Here is a 13,278-nt window from a genome sequence, read left to right on the forward strand (position 1 = left end):
GGGGGGGCGGTACAAATCGGTGGAGGGCGGGGCTTATCAGTGAGGGGCGTGGCCTGGCGGCGCAGGGAGTGGGGGCGGCGGCCGTGGGGGCGTGTCGGGGCGGGGCCCGGTGCGCGGGAGGCGGGGCCCGGTGCGCGGGGGGCGGGGCCTGCGGCGCGGCGGAGCGCGGAGGCAGCGGGGTGGCAGCGCGGCCGTCCCGTCCCGTCCCGTCCCGTCCTTCCCTCCGCCGCCGCCATGGGCCTCACGGTCTCCGCCATCTTCTCCCGCATCTTCGGCAAGAAGCAGATGCGGATCCTGATGGGTGAGCGAGGGGGCGGCGGAGCAGGGCCGGGCGGGGGATGGGGATGGGGCCGGGGATGGGGCACGTACCGGTACCGGCGCCGGTAACACCGCCTCCTCGTTGCAGTGGGGCTGGACGCCGCCGGCAAGACCACCATCCTCTACAAGCTGAAACTGGGTGAGATCGTCACCACCATCCCCACCATCGGTGAGTGCCCCGGCACCGGGCAGGGCCCCCATCGAGCACCGGCTACCGGGCAGGATCCCCCACCCTGCCTCTGACAGCCAGCACCGGGCAAAGCCCCCATCGAGCACCGGGTACCGGGCAGGATCCCCCACTCTGCCTCTGACAGCTGACACCGGGCAGGGACCCCCTGCCACATCCCGCAGGCTGTGCTGCCCACCCGGGTACCACTCTCCCGTGGGTCCCCCCCTCAATGCTCCCCCATCAGCTAGGGGCTGCCTGGGGTGAGATGTGCCCCGTGACACCCCAGTGCCCCATCTTCCCAGCTGTTACTCTCCCATTATCCCATGCCTGTCTGGGTACCGGGCTCTGCCCCATAGGGAGCCTGGTTTGCACCCCAAAATACCCCTTGTGGTCCCCGGCACGAGTATTGGCACAGACCACCTACCCTGACCTGTGCCTGCCCTGTGGTGATGAAGACGGAGCCAGAGCCATTACACCGGTGTGGTCTCGCTCTGGTCCGGAGAGTGCAAAGGCGCTTTCATGGGCAGGAGATTGCTGAGACCGTGTGGGTCCAGTCTGCCTGAACGGGGCAGGCTGCTGTCCTGCCACATCCTGCTGCAAAGCCTTTGGTGGGGTGCTCAGCTCCATCTCCCATAGCATCTCCCATGAGCTGGTGGAGGTGGATTTGGAATGGGCCGAGCCACCGGGTCAGGGAGGTTGGTTACGCGTGGTCACCTGCTGGCCAGTGCTGCTGAACGTCTTCATTAGTGACCTAAGTGGTGGGGGGAGAGCACCCTCGGCAAGCTCGTGGATGGTCCCAAGCTAAGAGGAGTGGTTATGCACCAGAGGGTTGTGCTGCCGTCCAGGGGGATGTGGGCAGGCTGGAGGAATGGGCAGAGGAACCTCATGGAGTTCAACCAGGGGAGTGCCCTTGGAGGGGAACAGCCCCAGGCCCTGGTACCTGCTGGAGAGAAGCTCTGGGGAGAAGGTCCTGGCAGTCCTGGGGGAAGGAACCTGAGCAAGCACCGGGCATGTGCCCTTGTGGCATGGGACCACCAGACCCTGGGCTGCGCTGGGCAGAGCACTGAGAGCAGGTGGGCAGAGGAGCTCCTGCCCCTCTGCTCAGCTCTGCTGAGACACCTGGGGGTGCTGGGTCTGGCGCTGGGCTCCCCGGTGCTGGAGAGATGGGGACATGCTGGAGTGAGTCCAGTGCAGGGACAAAGCGATGGTGAAGGGATTGGAGCATCTCCCGTACGGGGACAAGCTGGGAGAGCTGCTCAGCCTGGAAAAGAGATAGCGCGGGGGGATGTGTGTAAATCCCTCGTGGGGGGAGCGGAGAAGCTGGAGCCAGGCTCTCCTCGGCTGTACCCAGAGGCAGTGGGCACCCTCTCCCCATGCCCCTCCTGCCACCCCGCAGGGTTCAACGTGGAGACAGTGGAGTACAAGAACATTTGCTTCACCGTCTGGGATGTGGGCGGCCAGGACAAAATCCGACCCCTCTGGAGACACTACTTCCAAAACACGCAGGTATGCGGCGTCAGGGCAGGGATAAACTTCATCAGCTGCGACGGGGCTGGCCCAGCGTTCCCCGGGGCTTGTGGCCTGATCCTGCCTGAACTGGGCATGTGAGTGGTGGCAGGGAGTGCGTCCCGGTCCCCAGAGCGGAGGCCTCACTGGGAGCACTGGGACGGCGTGTAAGTGTTTGCCCCATCACCCCATCAGAAGGGAGTGAAGCAAAGGGGTCCAGCGGAAGAGCAGGAGAGGGCGCAGCACCATCCCCGGGGTGCTGTGGCTCTGCAGGGGGGCCGGGTGGGCAGTGGGGCCGCTGTTCCCCTCGGTTTGGGGGTACCTGCAGCCCGCCTGGGATGTCCCCCTCTTCTCCGCACAAGCTGCCCGCTCCAGCCTGGCTTCTCCCGCAGGGTCTTATCTTCGTGGTGGACAGCAACGACCGAGAGCGAGTGCAGGAGTCTGCCGACGAGCTGCAGAAGATGGTGAGTGACGGGGGGATCGGGTCTGGCAGGGAGGTGGGTGTCCCCCAGCCATCCTCCCGCTCGCCCGGCTCTGCAGCAGCGCTGGGTGGGTGCGAGATGGGACCTGGCTCTGCTCTGCCCACCACGTGGTGCCGGGGACATCCCTCTGGAGATGGGCTTGGGGACCCGACGAGGACTCCTCTGCCAGGCAGAGGCTGGACCTACGGGGATCGGGAACAACTGCAAGGGGGAAAAATGGCCAAGAAAATGCAGTTCTAGGTTTTACTTAGTCAGGGCTTTGCTAGCCGAGCGCCCAGGGCACGTGGGGAAGGGGCGGGTGGCATCCAGAAATGATGTCTGAAAGCCAGCCTGCTACGTGGGGGTCATTTACTCCTTGGTGCGGCTGTCTGGGGGACCAGAGCATCCCTGGGGAGGGAAGCTGGTGCAGAGCGGAGTGTATCGCAGCCTGAGAGCGGGGAGAAGGGACGGGCAGATACCCGCTGCCTGCGTGCCATCGTTTGGAGAGCATTGTGACCACTCTCTTGCACTGTCCCCATGGCGGTCACTGTGCCCCCCATCCCTGGGCATCCCCTCGGTGAAGGTCACGGGTGCTCCTGGAAGAGCATCCCGGTGCCACCGAGACCTCCGGGCAACGACATGGGCAGGAGGGCAGTCAAAATTCTGGAGGTGGATGGAGGAGCTGGAGAACCCTCCTGGTGCTTTGCGTCTGTCCAAGCCGGGTCTCGCTTGCCGGGCTGCCGGTGCTGCGGAGCCTCACCGATGGCTCACCAAGAGCCGCCCTCCGGCAGCGCACCCGGCTCAGCCGTCCCCGCTCTCTCCGCAGCTGCAGGAGGACGAGCTGCGGGATGCCGTCTTGCTGGTGTTTGCCAACAAGCAGGACATGCCCAACGCCATGGCGGTGAGCGAGCTGACCGACAAGCTGGGGCTGCAGACGCTGCGCAGCAGGACCGTGAGTGGCCGGGGTGACGTCCCCGTCCCTGCGGGAGGGACCCGTGGGGCTGTGGGGCTGCTCCTGGGGCGCACCAGGCTGGCGATCGGCAGACCCCAAAGCCTTTTTCTCCTTCTCCCTCTGTTTTGCAGTGGTACGTGCAGGCAACGTGTGCGACCCAGGGCACAGGGCTCTACGACGGGCTGGACTGGCTATCGCACGAGCTCTCCAAGCGCTAGCCGGGCTGGCGGCACAGGGACCGGATGAGCCGAGGACGTCTCTTCCAACTGCTGTTTTGTTTGGTTTTCTTTGTTTTATTTGCGGGGGGGTGTTTATCCTTTCTCCCCAGGGTGGCCTCGTCTCTGTGTGTTTATCTGGTAGGACCTGAACCTCAAGGACTCTTCGGGCAGCTCTGCTCCGCTGTGTCCTGCCTTCGCCCCGGCAGCGCTGCGTCCTGGCCGCCCTCCCCACCTGCATGTGCTGTCTGCGAGAGCTTACCCGGACCTGCCGGGGTGGCATGTCCCCAAGCGTCCCCGCTCCTCGCCCGGAGGCGGTGGTGGGGGCTGAGCGGGGCTGGGAGGCAGCCCTGGGCTGCGGGACAGGAAGGATCCTCCCTTTTATCCTGCGATAAACTTTATAGTTCTCTTTCTCTCGGGGAGGGAGGGGGGCATATGGCTGCGTAACGTGCTGTTGTATATCGAGTGATTAAACACCACCACTTTGTACCCTGCGCCCGGCGCGTTTCTGGCTGGCCGCGGGGGCCGCCTTAGAGCCCCGCTTCCCGACGTGCGTCTTCATCGAGCATCTCTGGGCACGGGGATTTGGGCCTGAATAAACCCCTGCGTGCGCTACGCTGGGGCGCAGAGGAGGTGGGCAGAGGCTCTGGGATGCATTTGCGAGCTCATTTCTTCATCCCCTGGTGCCAGGAGGGGGTCTGGGCTGTTTTACAGCCGCCCCGCGGTGCTGTCGGCGTGCGTGCTGCCTCCGCACGGTGCTTGGGCTGGGGCCACGCCGGGGCAAAGCCCTGTGGGGTCGGCTCAGGCCATGTGCTGTAGGAGTGCTAATTGGGTTGTAATTAGTGGGACTGGGCAAAGCCAAACCCAACGGCGGCCGTGCTCTGGCAGCGAGGGGCTGAGCCGCGGGCACTGGGAGGAGGGGGAGCAGACTGGTCCTGGGAGCCGCAGGCTGGTGGGGGGGAGGCAGCGGGCACGGAGCATCCCTGGGGACTGGCAGTGGCAGTGCCACGCGCGGCTGGGGCAGGGGGGGTCTCCCGGGAAGGTGCACCCACACGCTGCATGTCCTGCGCTCCTTGCACAGAGCTGAGCCCTGCGCTGGCTGTCCCTGTGGGGATGTGCTGGCTGTCCCCCCCCAGGCTGTCCCTGCAGGGTTACACTGGCTGTCCCCCCAAGGTTACACTGGCTGTCCCCCCAGGCTGTCCCCCTCCCCCCAGGCTGTCCCTGCAGAGTTACACTGGCTGTCCCCTCAAGCTGTCCCTGCAGGGATGCCCTGGCTGTCCCCAAGGCTGTTCCTGCAGGGTTACACTGGCTGTCCCCTCAAGCTGTCCCTGCAGGGATGCCCTGGCTGTCCCCAAGGCTGTTCCTGCAGGGTTACACTGGCTGTCCCCTCAAGCTGTCCCTGCAGGGATGCCCTGGCTGTCCCCAAGGCTGTTCCTGCAGGGTTACACTGGCTGTCCCCTCAAGCTGTCCCTGCAGGGATGCCCTGGCTGTCCCCAAGGCTGTTCCTGCAGGGTTACACTCGCTGTCCCCTCCAGGCTGTCCCCCCAGTCTGTCCCTGCAGGGTTACACTGGCTGTTCCCAAGGCTGTCCCTGCAGGGATGCCCTGGCTGTCCTCCTGTAATGGCTCAGGTGGGTGCTCAGTGCACCAGCACCCACCCTGCTGGGGGGCTCCCACCCAGCCCTGGGGGGTGCGTGGCCAGGGAGCGAGGGGGCAGTGGGGTTCAGGGCAGGGAGATGGGAGCTGGGGATTCCCGGTGCTTTGGTGTGAGGTTTCCCTGGAGCACTTGGCTCTGGGGAGCAGCACTGCCATCCGGACTGGTGCCGGTTTGGAGCCGGGATTGCTCACGGTGCTGAGACCCTGAGAGCGGAGCCATGGGCAGAGTGCGGGGAGCCCAGGCTGGACAAGAGGCAGATGCACCCGAGGTGGCCCCGTGATGGAAGTGGGGGGGAGGGTTAAGCTGTGGCCGTTGTAGCACACATCCATCCCACCTGATGTGGGGCACCAGGCGTGATTTACAGCACAGCGAGAGAGTTCTTGGGGACTGGGTAAGGACCGGGAGAAGCCATAGCTGGTGGTGTGTCAGCCACTGGGCTGCTTGGCTGAGAAACAGCCTCGAGCCTCAAAAAGCAGCTTTGCAGCAGAGGACAAGGTGATGCGGGTGCCTTCGCTTGCTGCCGCGGCTCCTGGGGGGCGATTAATCCCCACAAGGTGGGTGACATTCCATGGTGACGTTGGATGACCTGTGCCCATCGGCTCCCGGTGCCAGGCTCCCTCCCCTGGGTCGTGCGCGGTCCTGGGGACATCTGTGCCCCCCACCCCCCTCCCTGGGGACAGCCCAGAGCAGCAGCCTGGTGGGCACACACACACTCAGCTCGACGTCCAACACGCGCAGCGTGGTGCACGGCAGGGCTGGAGCCCCGCTCACCCCGCTCTCAGAGCGCCGGGGAGCAAAAGGACAGCCGCTCACCATGAATCATTTAATGCCCTATTTAGCACCAGTTCCTCCAGCCTGGCCTGGACGTCACCCTCAGGCGGAGATGAAGTGCCCTGAAAATGCCAGCTGTATGGCCGTGGGGCGTCCCTTTGCCACCGGCCACTGCCACCTCCAAGCCAGCAGCCCAGGAGTCCACGTGCTGTTGTGCCCTTTGCAGCCCCACCGGTTTGCTGCCCGCTCTGCCCTGCTGGTTTCCCACGGCCCCAACCACCGGTGGCTGTGCCGGAGTCCCCTCTCCTCCCGTGGTGTGGCCAGGACACGTCCCCTTGCCCACACTGAGGTCCCCGTTTCACTCGGCGCTGCCGGTGCTGCGGAAACCCGGAGGCAGGAGAGCAGGCAAGAGAGCAGGCAGGAGAGCTTGCTGCCCGCTTGCTTCTCCAGGAGGAGTTTGCAAAACTTGCCCATGCCCGGAGCATTGCACAGTCATGGCAGAAGGTGTGGCAAACGCCCCGAGCCAGGCAAGGAGCCCCCCGCCACACCGCGGCAGCCGGCGAGGGCTCTCTGTGGGACGGCACCTTTGTATGAGGTGCCGACGGGCTGGTGGGGTGCCCTGCCCTGCACCCCGTCCCCACAGCCAGGCATCCCAAGGGCCGGCTGCCGCAGGCTCCCAGCGCCCCGCAGCATTTTGGGTGCCCCAGGAGAGCACCCGCAGACCCGCCTGCCCCGGCAAACAGGGTCCTATGCCATGCCAGCCGGCACATTGGCAGCAGCATCCCCCGCTGGCCCCCGCTGAGGTCTCTTCTAGTGGGTCTGGTGATTTCAGTTTTAAATGTTTTTGAAGGGCTGGGTATGAATCGCGGCTCTGCTGCCGAGCGGTGCCGCAGGACCCGTGTGCCGGTGACCACAGCAGCCGTCTTCCTGCAGCCCCTGAAAAATGCACCCAAACCCATCTGAGTGTCTCCATGTTTCTGGAAGGAAAAGGTTCCTCCGGAGCTGCTGTGGGGCAGTTGGAGGCCCTGGACTTGCGCTGACGTTTCGCAGCCTCACACCACCCAGCCGCGGCAGGGAGCGGCTGCGGCTCTGGGTACTGCCAGAGCACGGTGGTGGCTGCCGCATGCAGTCCGTTGCGGCAATGCCACCCGCCCTGTCCCCATCCCTGTCCCCAGGACTGAGCATGGTTGAAATCTCACTGCCGTGAGCTCCCTGTGTGTCATGGAGCTGCCTGGGACTGTGCCGGCTGTTTGCAGCCCCGGCTGTGCCGGGAGCTCGGCAGCCCATGGCATGGCACAGCCTGCGGCACATGGGCAGAGGGAGCCACTCAGCAGAGCTGCAGCCCGAGAGTGCCAGGGGCTCGGGGTGGCCCAGGGCATCCTTGCTCATCTCCCTCTCATGAGTCCGCTCCGACATCGGAGATGTCCCCATTCCCGTAAGGCTTTCCCCATAAGCAGGTCAGTAATGTGTGCCATGAGTTTGGCAGGTCTCATCCCAGTCCCAGCATGGTGCTGAGGCTCAGCTGGGACAGACAGACGGCCAAGATGGGGCCGGGGCTGGTGCAGCCACTGTGTCACGGGTGCAGGTGAGCAAAACCCTTCAGTGGCATCCTCAGAGACACCATCAGTGTCCCCAAAGGCTGAACGATTGGGACAATGCAGCTGCACACTCCTGGGAGGGTTTTTCTCTTAGAGAAGCACATGGAACATTTTTCTCCTATAGAAATTATTTTTTCTTGCTTGAAAAGACACAAACTAAGCTGAACGCTGATGTTGTCCTTGGGGGGAGAGGGCTTCCTTTACCCTGGCTCCCCCGTTAAATTCCATTTCTAAACAGAGACCCAAAACTTTTTATTTCGAGCACAGATCTGCCGCGTGGCCGGGGTCTGTCGGCTCTGCGAGGTCGTGGCGGAGGGGCCAGCGTGGGATCCGGGATGGCCGGAGCTGGTCCTGGCTGTGCCGCACACTCCTGCCTGCTGACTGCCCATCTCCGTACCGGGCTGTGCTGAAGCGATATGGCATTTTGGGGCTTGTCCGCACCTACGGGCAGTGGCCGAGGGGGCACAACAGCCACAGCGCTTTTTTTTCCTGCTTGCCCATCCTGCACAGCCCCTGTCCCCTGGCTCCGGAGGCTCCCCGCCATTCTGACTAGGGGCGCTCCCTCCGGGCTAGAGGTTTCTCTGGATGCACCAGGAATAGCCCCATTTAACAGCGGGGTCTCCCCAGTTTCCAACAGCTCCCTCCCGAAGGGAGCCGGTGCTTCACGGTGCTGCGGCAGGGATGCAGGCGGTCCCGGGGTGGGCTCCCGCGCATCCCTTGCCGAGCAGCACCCCGGCACCCGCAGCAGCGGCGTCCAACCCCTCCACTCGCCAGCGCTGCCCCGAGGCCTGGGCAGAGATGGGCACAAGCACCCGGCGGCACCTGCACCGGTGCCTGCTGCGAGGGTGTCGTGCGTCGGCGCTGGCGGCAGGGTGGGCGGGAGCGTGGGCATTGAATACCCCCCCCCACGTGTGGTTAATTACCTTTTCCCAGGGTAATCTGATGGTAGAAAGGGGGGGGAAGGCTTGGACGGGATGGAGAGATGCTGAATGGGGGATGCAGCAGCGAAGCGGGGCGCTGACACTGCCCACCCTTCTGCAGCGTGCCAGGGGCTGGGACAGGGACACGGCACTGGGGATGGTGACAAATGCATGATGAGAAGGACCCCAAGGTGCTCAGCTCCCACTGCCTGACCCTCGCCAAAGCCCCCTGGGGACCTGGTTGTGGTCCTGGTCCCCACAAACCACCTGAGGCAGCTGGGGAAGATGCTGGTGGCTGAGCAAAGCCCGGCGTGAAGCTTTGCTGCCTTGGGGGTGGCAGATCTCCTGCTGGGACGGATGCAGGCGGACATCACCCCGCTGCGGGGGGGTGGTTTGGGGAACTGCTGGGGGCTGTCCTGGCCATGCTGTGCCTCTGCCGGAGCCCGGATGAAAACATCAGATGGGATTAGAGGGGGTCTCGGGGGGGTGGTAGAGGGGAGGGGGGCTGCAGGGACTGCGGGATGGGCTGGGGGTGTCAGGGGAGATGGGGGTGGCCCAGGGAAGCAGCCGGCTGGATGATGAGAGCGTGGGGTGGCTGTGGGGACCGTGCCGTGCAGACAGCAGGACGAGTTCCGGCTCTGCGGGCTGGGAGGGCTGTGCCACAGCCGGTAGCACTGGGATGAACCCCTCGCCCGGCCGGGAAGGGGCACGCTCATCGCCCCATGTAAAGCTTTAAGCCCTGAAAACCCAAACCCGGGCTGTGCAGAGGGGTGCTTTCCCTGAGCACCCACCCCCTCTGCCCCCCTGGACCCCCGGGAGGGTGACGGGGAGTCCCGGTTTGGAGGGTGAGCTGATGGTGGCCCGGCTGTCACCGATGCGCACCCGTGCATGGACATCCTCAACTCACTGCACCGGAGGGTGCGCTGGAGCCCCCCACCCCACCGGGGACCCTCAGAGCCAGGGGCACCCCGGTGCCTGGAGGCGGGCGAGGGGCTCTGGCGAGCTGGCGTGGAGCGGCAGTGGCGGTGGGGGGCTGAGCGGGGGTCCGGGCAGCAGACTGGCAGTGGGGTGCAGGTGAGCCCGGGGGGGCAGCAGGGCGAAGGGGGGCTGCCAGGGAGCCGGAGGGGGGCTACCGCCGGGGACCAGGCCTGCGGGATGGAAACGGGGGTCATGGGGCTGGGGAGCATCACCCTCACCCCCAGCCCCGCTCTGCCATGGGGCAGGGGACACCCACCCCACAGCAGCCACCCCCCCATTACTGTGGGGGCGGGGGGACCCGTCTCCGTGCACCCCCCAGCACCCCGTGGGGTCCTGCAGCCTGCCGCCGGCTCCCACCCTGGCTGTGCCCGGGGGTCCCAGCCCCTCTCCAGCCCTTTTACCGCAGCAAGCATCGTCCCAGGCGCAGGGGCCGGAGGTGCAGAGGTGCAGCGGGGCTGGGGCGCCGTGACCGTGACCGTGACCGCAGAGGGGCTGCGGTGAGCTGGCGGGGGCGGCCGGGAGGTGCTGTGCAGGGAACAGAGCGCAGGATGTCACGGGGCATCCATGGGGATGCTTTGGGACCAGGCCACCACGGAGGGGCGACCTGCGAAGTGTCACCCTCTGGGGCGGCTCCAGAAAGAGCTCCCCCGGGGAGGGCAGTGCCCGGAGAGCTCAGAGCAGCCGAGTGATGGGAGCAAGGGCTCCGGAGGGTGCTCAGAGCGTGTCGGGGTGCTGGTGAGGTCTCCCCATCACCCCTGGCCATGTCTTACCTGCGTGGAGCTGGCGGCTGTCGCGGCGGGGGAGAGGAAAGTGGCCACGGCCGCCCCGCAGGGCAGCATCCAGTCGCACCAGGAGCCTGTGTGGGGGGAGAGGTGGGGAGGGCAGCGTGCCGGCTCGGGACCACGCTGCTCCCCAGCCTTGGTTTTGGGGGAATTGAACCCAGCTGTCCTGCTCAGCATCAAATTTCAGCCCCGCTCCCTCCCAGGGTGTCTCCTGGACCCCATTTTGCCCCCTCCACCCCTGGGCTGTCACCTGCGCCACCAGCCTCCAGCTTCTGCTTGGCCTCCCGCCTCCATTTCGCCCTTCGGTTTGAGAACCAGACCTGGGGAAGAGGGGGGAGGCTGAGGTTGCCGGCCCCGACCCTGTGGCACCCGCACCCCCGGCAGCACTCCGGCTCCTTGGCACAACTCCTTGCCCCGGGAGGGACATGGGCTCTCCACGTGTCCCCGGCCATGGGCATGGGCGGAGGAGGGGGTTTGATCCTGCATCTTCTCCCCCTCGTCGGGCTGCAAGCATGTGCCGGGCTCCAGGGTGCTTCTCCGGCACAGGGCATGGGAGACACGTGGGTGCACGTGTGTGTGCACGGCCATGGCGTGGGGTGACCGCGTGCACTGGCAGCCCTGCCCCGGCAGGGGGGGGGACTCGCTGCCCTCGCTGCCCGCGGCACCGAGATGGCCAGCGATGGTCTGTGGCTCGGGGGGGAAGGGGCTGCCGCCGACCTGTGAAGGTTTGCCGGCAGCACAGGGGGGTCCGCCTGGAGCTACCGAGTGTGCCCTGGATGCGTGTGTGAGGGGAGTGTGCCGTGGGGTCTGCCATGGAGTGTGCCATGGTGTGTGTGTGCCATGGAGTGTGCCATGGTGTGTGCCATGGAGCGTGCCATGGGGTCTGCTATGGAGTGTGCCATGGAGTGTGCCATGGAGTGTGCCATGGTGTGTGCCATGGAGTGTGCCGTGGTGTGTGCCATGGAGTGTGCCATGGAGTGTGCCATGGTGCGTGTGTGCCATGGTGCGTGTGTGCCATGGTGTGTGCCATGGAGTGTGCCATGGTGTGTGCCATGGAGCGTGCCATGGGGTCTGCTATGGAGTGTGCCATGGAGTGTGCCATGGTGTGTGTGTGCCATGGAGTGTGCCGTGGAGTGTGCCATGGAGTGTGCCATGGAGTGTGCCATGGTGCGTGTGTGCCATGGTGTGTGTGTGCCATGGTGTGTGCCATGGAGGGTGCCATGGTGTGTGCCATGGAGTGTGCTGTGGTGTGCGTGTGCCACGGAGTGTGCCATGGTGTGTGTGTGCCATGGAGCGTGCCATGGTGTGTGCCATGGAGCATGCCATGGGGTCTGCTATGGAGTGTGCCATGGAGTGTGCCATGGTGTGTGCCATGGAGTGTGCCGTGGAGTGTGCCATGGAGTGTGCCGTGGAGTGTGCCATGGTGCGTGTGTGCCATGGTGCGTGTGTGCCATGGTTTGTGCCATGGAGGGTGCCATGGTGTGTGCCATGGAGTGTGCTGTGGTGTGCGTGTGCCACGGAGTGTGCCATGGTGTGTGTGTGCCATGGAGCGTGCCATGGTGTGTGCCATGGAGCATGCCATGGGGTCTGCTATGGAGTGTGCCATGGAGTGTGCCATGGTGTGTGCCATGGAGTGTGCCGTGGAGTGTGCCATGGAGTGTGCCGTGGAGTGTGCCATGGTGCGTGTGTGCCATGGTGCGTGTGTGCCATGGTTTGTGCCATGGAGGGTGCCATGGTGTGTGCCATGGAGTGTGCTGTGGTGTGCGTGTGCCACGGAGTGTGCCATGGTGTGTGCCATGGTGTGTGCTACGGAGTGTGCCATGGGGTCTGCCATGGTGTGTGCCATGGAGCATGCCATGGTACGTGTGTGCCATGGAGCGTGCCACAAAGTGTGCCGTACAGCATGCTGCAGAGCACACCACGGAGCATGCCACAGAGTGTGCCATGGCTCTGCAGCGCTGTGCTGCCCTGCCCCGCACCCCTGACCTGTGGCACCATCCTGGGCTCCCCAAAACCTCCCGGGCTCGGCGCTGGCCCCACGGCGGAGCAGCGCTGGGGAGGGCAGAGGCCAGGAGCGGGGTGGGAGCGGTGGCTGCACTGGGACGGGGACACGCGGCCGCTCGTGGCTGTGCAGCGCCAGCATGCGGCTCTGGCACGGGCACAGGGGCCGCTGCTGAGGAGCAGCCTGAGGGTCCCGCTTGGCCGGCCCCGGCCGGGCCCCGGCAGACAGGAGGGAGCAGGAGAGACCGGCACGTGCTGGCGGAGCCAGCCCTGCCCATGCCCAGCCTCCAGCGGGTAGAGACCCCCGAGCCAGGGACAAAACCTGTTCTTGGGGGGTCACCCCCCCTTGTCCACTGCACACACGCTGCCCGCCCGAGCCCGCTCCCGCCCCTGCCACCACCACCACCAGCAGTGTCACGGCTTGGACACCTCCCTGCATGCCCTGTCCCCCCACCGCCACGCCGGCAGGATGAGGCCGGGCGCGCTCCTGGCCGGAGAGCGGCAGCGTGGCGGGTCTCCTCTTACCCTGATGGTTGTGTCGGGCAGCTGGGTGGCCGCGGCCAGTCTCTCCCGCGTGACGGTGTCGGGGTACTGTCCCCTCTGAAACTCTGCAAAGGGAATTGGGGTGAGACCAGCCTGTCTGGCACAGCCGCGCCGCCCCGGCGAGCGATGCCAGGACACACGGCTGCAGCCGGTCCATCGCCAGGCTCCGGTGCCCACAATTCGGAGTGGTTTGGGGCACAGCAGCGATGGCAGTGCCATTCGAGGAGCCCCTCTGGAAAGCAGCAATTCCCTTCCCTGGGAAAGGTGCTGTGCCATCCTGGCACACCGCGGCAGGCACGTGGAATGCCCCGGCTTCGGCCGGTGTCCCCTGGGAGCCACACCTTTCTCCAGGGCATCCGACTGCTGGCTGGAGAAGACCGTCCTGTTCCTGTGCTGGGTGCTCAGCGGG

The 13,278-nt window shown here is 65.7% G+C and overlaps 1 protein-coding gene across 1 annotated transcript; it reads left to right on the forward strand.

Annotated features, from left to right (window-relative positions):
• Positions 1 to 184: 184 nt before the first annotated feature.
• Positions 185 to 4,109, forward strand: ARF5 (ARF GTPase 5). Its single transcript, XM_082496120.1, has 6 exons — positions 185 to 301; positions 407 to 487; positions 1,884 to 1,993; positions 2,386 to 2,457; positions 3,281 to 3,406; positions 3,538 to 4,109. The coding sequence occupies exons 1-6, from the start codon at positions 235 to 237 to the stop codon at positions 3,622 to 3,624; spliced, it is 543 nt and encodes a 180-aa protein (XP_082352246.1). The 5' UTR covers positions 185 to 234; the 3' UTR covers positions 3,625 to 4,109.
• Positions 4,110 to 13,278: the final 9,169 nt, after the last annotated feature.

The sequence above is a fragment of the Vanellus vanellus genome (genome assembly GCF_965231255.1).
Source record: "Vanellus vanellus genome assembly, chromosome: 1".
Lineage (NCBI taxonomy): Eukaryota > Metazoa > Chordata > Aves > Charadriiformes > Charadriidae > Vanellus > Vanellus vanellus.